Source organism: Furipterus horrens, unplaced genomic scaffold, assembly GCF_987537825.1.
Source record: "Furipterus horrens unplaced genomic scaffold, mFurHor1.1.pri manual_scaffold_11, whole genome shotgun sequence".
Lineage (NCBI taxonomy): Eukaryota > Metazoa > Chordata > Mammalia > Chiroptera > Furipteridae > Furipterus > Furipterus horrens.
In genome coordinates this window covers 29,039,364-29,048,282 of record NW_028327181.1, presented here as the reverse complement: position 1 = coordinate 29,048,282, position 8,919 = coordinate 29,039,364, and the positions used below count along the sequence as shown (strand labels likewise).

The window sequence follows — 8,919 nt, the reverse complement described above, 5'->3', positions numbered from 1 at the left end:
TAAAAAAGAGGCCATAATAGATAAGATGTGTTTAACGATCCCTTATTTACTCCCGTTCATTGCAATTAGGCAGATCAGGCACTGTGTCTTTCAGTGGCACGTATAACATCTGGTAAAACACGGCCCTCCATCATTACAGCACTCACGCTTAGAGTCCCTTGTTTTCTAATAGGTGGATCTTTTTAGTTCTTAAATATCTGAAACAAACAGTATAAAAATGATCACTGATCCACATGAGTCTATAAAAGGTAAATATTGTCATTAGTACAATTCACTTGAAAGGAGCAGCAAAACATTGTTCATCATTCACAGTTTTTGCAGCATCTCTTCCCTAGGTGTCATGGTAGCTTAGTGACAGTCTGCTGGATCTCATCGTGGTGAGGTCACTTGAGGCCAGATAAAGGCCTATTTTGATTCATTTTTTATTTCAACCCCAAATGTTCAACAAATATGCGTATTTCTTTAGCCCAAGTCATTTTAGATGCCATCTGTCACTCTAAACATTTGCATACAAAGAATTTTGGTGTTCTATCATCTTACAGGATGGATGATGAAGACTTGCCTTGGGAGTCAAGATCTTGTGAAATGTTTGACAGTCAACTGAATTTTCTAACTTGCTTCAACTGAGTGTGGGTTCTTGATAGTATGTGTGAAAATGCCTAAAGGATTTAACAATGCTTAGGCTAACAGAGAAGTGGTTATGGGATGGTTTTTATATGTTCTGGAGAAAAAGGAAATAGCATCTTTTTTATTGCTCAACCTCTGGGTTGCTTTATACATGTCTCTTACAACTTTGTCAGTATGATAATGAAGTTGCCAGGTTGTACATGTTAAAAATATGATAAGGAACATAGCAATGCATATTTCTGAATATGAAACTTCATTATGGAAATTCAAATCTAAAACTGAAATTCATGTCGACTACATGCTCTTTGCCTACACAGTAAAACAAGAACTGTTTCCCATAAAGAAATAATCTAACGGTGCTGTCGTTGGTGTTGAAACTCTGGAGTTTAGACCTGGCTGCTCTTCCATTACTGTCAGTAGGACTGTGGACTTCTGAGTCCTGTATCCTTTCGTGATCTCCATTTCTTCTTCTGAAAAACTGGTGGGTGAATAAGAGAAATCTGTTCCAAGCTCTAAATTATTTTAAGATACTCTATGGCAAATGAAATATTTAAAAATTTACCCTATTCCTTTAATATGGAAATAGGGAAGTGTCTCTGAGAATTATTTTATCTTCCAGAGTAAGTTTAAAATTTAAGGCCATGAAAAATTATTTCATGTCATGTTTCTTAGAAAAGTCTTCACTGCATATGCTGATGGTCCCTCTTCTTTTGCAAATATATTTTAGGAGTCATTTCAGCTGTGATTTTTATAAACTAACTCCTTGTGTTTGATATGATTTTTCCAAATACCACAGAAACATGGTTTGTCAGTTTATTATTTATCTTCAGATACTCATTTTCTTTCCAGACTTAATTCTAATTGCTTCCAGTTTTAAGAGAAAGTTAAGTACAGGCAGCTTTTATACCACACATGGCTTATGTAAAATGCATACAACATAGGAGTAAATCTCCAAAGCTAGTTTTTATGCCACCTCTGTAGATAAATAGATCTGCCTTAAATCATAGTTAAGATAATCTATTTATGGATATGGCCATCTAAGAAAGTAACGCCCATCTAATATAAGCAAGTAAAAAAGAAAAAGAAATAATCTAGAATTATTCCAAGATCTCGGAATTTTATAATGTTCATTCAATTTCAGAATATTTTAAAAAGTAAAAATACTTAGTAATCCTAACATTCAGTAGTAAACTATGGAATGATTTTATCTTACCTAATGTTATTTCCTTGTGAAAAAGTACACATTTGATAATATTTTAAGATATTTGTGATGGCAATATGATCAGCAAATTTACATAATTGGAGTAACTTTTTAAAAACATTTCTCTTTCAGAGATATCTGTTCACTTTTCAACTTTTGTATTTTTATTTTTAGAAAGAGGGGAAGGGAGGGAGAAAGAGAGGGCGAGAACCAGTGCCTCTCGCATGCCCCCAGCTGGGGACCTGGCCTGCAGGCTGTTGATAGTGTGAGTTTGTTGTCATTTTACTGTTAATAGTTTTGATCTTCTTTTTCTTAAATAAATCTTTTTAACATTTCATATAATAAGGGCTTGGTGATGATGAACTCCTTTAGCTTCACCTTGTCTGGAAAGCACTTTATCTGTCCTTGCATTCCAAATGATAGCTTTGCTAGATAGAGTAATCTTGGTTGTAGGTCCTTGCTTCTCATTACATTGAATACTGCTTGCCAGTCCCTTCTTGCCTGCAAAATTTCTTTTGAGAAATCAGTTGATAGTCTTATAGGAACCCCTTTGTAGGTAATTCTTTTCTCTTGCTGCTTTTAAGATTCTTTCTTTCTCTTGAACTTTTGGCATTTTAATTATGATGTGTCTTGGTGTGGTCCTCTTTGGGACTCTCTGCTTCTTGGACTTGTATGTCTATTTCCTTCGCCAAATTTGGGAAGTTTTCCTCCATTATTTTTTCACATATGCTTTCAATTTCTTGCTCTTCCTCTTCTCCTTCTGGTACCCCTATGATTCAGATGTTGACACATTTAAAGTTGTCCCAGAGGTTCCTAAGCTTCTCATTTTTTTCAATTCTTATTTTTTTCATTTTGTACTGGTTGACTGATTATTTCTTCCTTACGTTCCAAACCACTGATTTGAATCCCAGTTTTCTTCCCTTTACCATTGGTTTTGTGTAGACTTTCCTTCATTTCACATAACATAGCCTTCTGCATTTGCTGTTCTCAAGCATATCTGTTAAATCTATGAGCTTCTTCATTACTAGTGTTTTGATCTACATTTGTTAGGTTGGCTATCTCCTTGTTGCTTAGTTCTCCCACTGGAACCTTGATCTGCTCCTTCTTTTGGGGCATACTTCTCTGTCTCCTCATCTTGACAGGTTCCTGTGTTTGTCTATGTGTCTTAGGTAGAGCTGTTGCACCTGTTACATTGTAAGGGGCAGAGCCTTAGGTATTCATCAGTACAGGGCAATGCATTTCATCATGTTGTGGCGCTGTATTGGGGGGGGGGTCTGAGAGGAAACAATGCCACTTGCACAGTACTTGCCCCTTTTCCAGGCACTACTCCCACTTCCTGTATGGGACTGGCTCCTCTCTATCTGTTGCCCTATTTGTGGTTCCCAGAGTGGGTGGGTTTGTGGATGTCCTAGGACCCTGGGGGCCTATAAACAAGTGGATTCTGCTGAGAGACTGGTAGTTTCTTCCTCCACCTCAATCCCCACTGATTTTCAGTCAGAAGCAATAAGGCTTTATTTTCCATGGTGCCGGAAATGTGAGCTGTGCGGCCTGGTCTTTCACTGGGAATGCTCCCCAGGTGTCCTACCTTTCTTGTTTTAAATGTTTGACTGCGGTTTCCACCAGCAAGCCACAGCCACTGTTACTGCCGCTGCCACCACACTGTGTCCTCCCCACCCAAGCTCTGCTCCTCCCACCTGTTTGGATGAGTATTTCTTCTTTATATCTTTGTTTGTTGGACTTCCATGCAACTCTGTTTTCTGGAACTTCTGGTTGTCTCCAGTTTCCAAGTAGTTGTATTCCTTCTTAATTGTGGAGAGAGATGTAGCGTGTCCACCTATGCCTCTATTTTGGCTGAAAGTTTGAGATATGTTTTTAAAGGAAAGTCTGAAGCATGAGGCAAAAGAGGCCAGTTGTATGAAAAAGCCACTGGAAACAGCTTGGTGGGCTGGAAAGCTGGGTGTGGCAGGAGTTTCAGGGAATCACCACTGTGGGGCAAACAGTGTGAGCCAGATTGATAGAGATTGAGGTGTGGTACCTGGCTGCCCACACTTCTGTCTGAGAAAAAGCTGTCCCCCCAGTTTTCACCCTGATGACAGAAAATCAGCTCCTCCCTGTGTGTCCCTGGTGCCTTTTGAGCTCCTTCCGCAGTGCTGGAGCTCAGAGGGAGTGAGTCTGTGTAAGTCTGTGCACAAGCCCTTTAAGAGGAACATTTGGGCCTACTTCAGAAGCCCTCCACCTCACTCAGGCCCAATCCCTGCTGGTTTTTATGGCTATAAGTTATGGGGACTCTCTTCCTGGCACTGTAGGCCTGGGCTGGGGGGGGTCTCATGTGGGGCTGGGATCCCTGGCTCCTCAGGGGGACCTCCACAGCCAAGATATCTTTCCAATTTTTATCTACCACACGTGGGTGTGGGACCAGCCGGTTCTGTGTCTCCACCCCTCCTATCAGTCTCAATATGGCTTCTTCTTTAAATCCTAGTTTTTGGACTTACATTCAGCCAAATTTCAAGTGGTTCTGAATGATAGTTGTTTTGTAGTTTAGTTGTAATTTTGATGTGGTCATGGGAAGATGCGAGTACTGTGTTTACCTATGCTGCCATCTTGACCGGAAGTCTGGAGTAAGTAGCTTTGACCAAGTATGGCTCTCAGAGTTGCCTGAGATGGGTGTTTCTGAACGTGGAGGATTTGTAATTAACATCTTGATGCTCTGTTGGAACAACGTTAGGATTTGTTCTACTTGAGTAGGCAGCTCTAGATGTATCTTCATTTCTTCTGATCTTATATATAAAACCTTTGTTAAAAATAGACTTTAGAAATATTTTGGAAATGGTATCTCAAAGTATACTGGTCCAATTTGAGTTTATCTTAGCAAAAACTGAAGTGTTTATACTCTTCTATTATTAGTAATGTAAAAGAGAGAAACATAAGTTGATAAACTTATTTCTGGATAATTTCCATTATTCTAAGGAAGAGTAGAGATTATCTAAGAAATCAAAAGATCCAGTATAAGACCAAAAGGCTTTATTCCCTAGTTCTTGCCCAGCCCCAAATTCTAACTGATTCAAAAACAAATAATCAAAAATTTTCTTCCTAGAAAGTATAATATGGCACCATAATGTAATAGGGCTCCATATTTTAAATCCCATGTAAAGCAAACAGGGCCTGTAGTTTGACTTCAATAATAGCTCATCACCCTCAATGTGGAGAGACTGGTTGGAATTTCTTTGCTGCACGTCCATTCTCAGGGTGTTTTGGTCCCCTGCATATGTGTCTAGACAATGTGAAGGACTTTGAAAGCAGCCACAGCTTGTTTTTCCCTTTCGTGTCTGCTCTGTAGTATTTCCAGTAGTGAGATTTCCGGCAGAGTGTCTTCCTTCCCAGCAGAGGTTGGATTTTTCTTATCCTTTGACATTTGATCAGTCAGATTTGAAGGTTTGGGTTTGGGGATGGTCTTAGCGTATTCCAAAGCCTGAAGGCATAAAAAAAAATTTTATTTGAAATATGAAGTGAGCCCTGGGTTCTTTAAATTTAATCTAGTCTTAGGAAATGTTTATTGATAATATAGGTGAAGACTGTTGCTACAATAATGTACTAAGGTATGAATGGAAATGGAGATCAAATGGAAAATGCAAATAATGTGGTATAACTCACAGTTTAAACAAAATAAATTAGCCACATAAGAATTAGCTGTGAAAAAGATTTGAAAATGGTACATATAGTTATACCTTTCAATGTTTTCCTTATAAAACAGAACCTTATTCAGTGTTTGATCTTATTAAATCCAAACTTATCATAAGGCAATATTAACAGACATCTCTATCCAAAGAGGACTTGTTACCACTTTAGGCCAAAGATGTCACTGTAGTTGACATAAAATTGCACCTCCATTATTATACTAACTATTCTTGTTCCTAGGCTCTTAGAAATCTAACAAGTATTTATTAGAGGTTAAAATTATTCTTTTTCTTTCTTTTAGTATACCTATATAAACCTGGATACAGAAAAAGGCAGTATTCTTTTTTTTCTGGGTGATGTCAGTTCTGAAAGGCATTATAATAAAAATAAGATGACTAAATAAGATTTCTAAATCTGCCTTTATATCAGTTTTACATTTCAATAAGAGCTTCTTGATGGCTAAAACAGGAGTGGATAGTATGTTTAGGTCCTAAATGGAAAAAAATACCCTAAAAACAGAAAAACTCTATACTTCTCAGTTATCTGTAGGTGATTTCCATATGAATTTCTAGTAATAGACTTGTTGCCTTGAATCTCTTCATTAAAAAAAGTAATGGATTGTAGGAATAAAGAAAAAGTGGCACCATGGAAACTCAAGTGAATTGAGGTCTTCGTGCTCTGAGGAAGAAAGGTAATAAGTAAAAAATATGATGATCTGGCCTTGGCTAGTGTGGCTCAGGGGTTTGAGCATCAGCCTGTGAACCAAAAGATTGCTGGTTCGATTCCCAGTCAGGGCCCATGCATTGGTTGCAGGTTCAGTCCCTGTCAGGGTGCATGCGAGAGGCAACTGATAGATGTTTCTCTCCCTCTCTTTCTCCCTCCCTTCCCCTATCTCTAAAAAACAAACAAACAAACAAACAAAAACATATGATGGTCTGTGAATGAGAACACGAAGTACAAATTCCTAAAGGCCCCAAAGGGTCACTTGTCCTTATTGGGACTGAGGCAGGGACTTTCTCTGTAAGGCTCCATGTCTCCACAGAACATATTTCATTCACATCACGACTTATAGTTAGATGACTCTGACTAAGAGGGAGAATTCTGTATTTTATGACATCATTTTTCTTGGACAGAGGAAGCTTTCTATTACAACCCCTTGGGAAAAACATGGGAGACTGAACTTGAGAGAAACAATGAAGGGCTTTTCTTTGATGTAGGCCCCATAAACAGCATGAAAGCATTAACTTCCTTAAAACTTACTCCGTGGTAGAAAATGGAATTGACAGAAGCTACTACCGATCTCAAGTCACTAACAAATCTCCTTACTCTTCGATTTTTACGTGTGACAACCTGGGACTACCCCACTTCGAAGAAAACATGCAGATGAATAAAGGTAATAATAAACTTCAGGAAAAGTAAAAGGCTAACCTCACAGCATCATAGGCGTGTATATCATTTTTACATCCATTTCTGTAAGTGACGAATGGTAGCTAAAACATCCTGTGTTCACAAACCATGGAGGAATTTATTATGTTGTGAGGTAACAAAGGTTTCTTTTCAATTCTAATTGAAAAGGTAAATGCATTGGTGAGAATTTCTTACCTTCTGCCGAGAGATGGCGGCTTTATTTTCGGTTTTTGTTGTGTGTGGTTTTGACAGAACGGATAGTGTCTTCATGTTGTACTCCTGAACTTGTTTTGCATATTCCTTTTGCTGTATTAATTTCTGCATCTGTTCAGAGAAACACAGTGACAGGGACTCGCTGGTCCTGCGGGATCTCTCTGCTCTCTATTTAAAGTGGCACTGCCTTCAGTGAGGGAGGCACTTTCTCAGCAGCACAGGGAAATGGGCTGCCACAGGCACGGGGACAGCGAAGAAATGGTTAAGTGATGCTTCTCTTAGGAGCAGCGTCTCTCAGAGGGGGACATCTCCGCAGCAGCCCACCCAGCATTCCCTTAACAGTGGCTAAATCACATCCAGCCTCTTCTTTGTTGCGTTTACCCAATTTATTTTCATTTTTGCTTCTAACTTTGAACTAGACTCTCTTTTTATGCCTTGAGTGCAACTGCAGTTAAAACACATTAAATGGAGATCTGCTTTCACTCGAGGAAAGAGAATAAAGTGGATGCACTTTTCATGGGTCGGGAAATTCTTAGCCTGAGTGTCTTCTCTGTAGCTACTGTTCAAAATTACCACGATAACTCTACTGGGAAAGACCTACAAGCATATAACCTACACATCTCTTTTCATGTGCGCAAACCCCATTTTTCTGTGCAGGCCTTCAACACTAAAAGGTGGACACGTAAAACAACATTGACTAAGTAATTTTACTTTTCAGTAAGAAAAATGCCTGGGTCTCCATTACCAGTGATATTTCAGAAGTGTCTCCATTCAGACACATCTGAATTAGAACTTGGTTCTGGAGGATATCTTACACATTTTTGCTAAAGGACAGATGGACAAATCCAGGCCTGAAAACACTGCATGCACATCACACTCACTTTATCTCTGATGGACTCAAGGTCAGGTCCAAGGCCTCCAAGCTTCACATCTCGTTTCTGGTAACCTTTCCGCCTTGAACTCTAAAAATACATTCACAGAGACAGTTTCTTTTAAGGACTTGTATGCCTTCCACAGCTGTCACAGCTACCGCGTAAGGAAGGGAAGAAGGGAAATGGAGAATGGGTGCATTTCCTGACAGTTCTTCTGTTTTACTGGTAGTTACTGATAATAGTTTCTTTGGTATTTTGTAGCTGTTACCTAACATGTTCTGACTTTTATGCTTCTGCAATTAAAAAATTTAAAATTCTGGACATTTTGAATAAAAAATTTCAAGTGAGCCAAGTGTTATTTTGTTGTTAACATTTCACTGTAATATGTGGATTACCACTTTACTGCTGCTGTTACCAGTATATCTAGTCTTGTATGGTCTGCCAAACCAAACGACATCCCTGGAAGACGCAATCTGAATGAACCAGGTAAGCACAGTACTTCAAAATAAGAGTACCCTGTTTACCGATGTTATAATAATCTAAAGAAAGTAAACATTTCAGGGTTAAGACCCTAGGCATCACCTGCTGAGAAAATCATTTGATTTAGTGTGATTTGGATATTTTAAAATGTCCAAATAATTTTATATAACTCTTATTATTTTTGTCATTAAAGGGACAAAGTAACATGAGACAACTTAATTAATTAATTATGACCCTTGAGCACAAGAACAGGCAGGAAAAACTCTAATAGGATGGATTAAGACATTTTTCAGACTGCTGCTTTTAACATTAAAACTGACTTGCCTCTTGTAGCACATGCCCTTGTGGGGAAACCAAACCCTTTTTCCTTCGAGTCTGTGGTTTATTTGGTTTCCTTCCGTGGAAAGGGTAGGAAGGATGATACCAAAGAGATGGTCTGGATGA

General features: G+C 38.7%; 1 protein-coding gene across 2 annotated transcripts in view; it reads right to left on the bottom strand.

Moving 5' to 3' along the window:
- Positions 1 to 4,860: 4,860 nt before the first annotated feature.
- JHY (junctional cadherin complex regulator) overlaps positions 4,861 to 8,919 on the bottom strand; it is a 99,494-nt gene continuing 95,435 nt past the window's right edge. For both annotated transcript variants that reach the window (XM_090291018.1, XM_090291019.1), the window contains exons 6-8: positions 8,005 to 8,085; positions 7,106 to 7,234; positions 4,861 to 5,297 (exon numbers count right to left, since the gene is read on the bottom strand). In XM_090291018.1, coding sequence (XP_090147144.1) covers positions 5,100 to 5,297; positions 7,106 to 7,234; positions 8,005 to 8,085 — 408 coding nt within the window. In that variant the 3' untranslated portion in view covers positions 4,861 to 5,099. The remainder of the gene's footprint in view (positions 5,298 to 7,105; positions 7,235 to 8,004; positions 8,086 to 8,919) is intronic.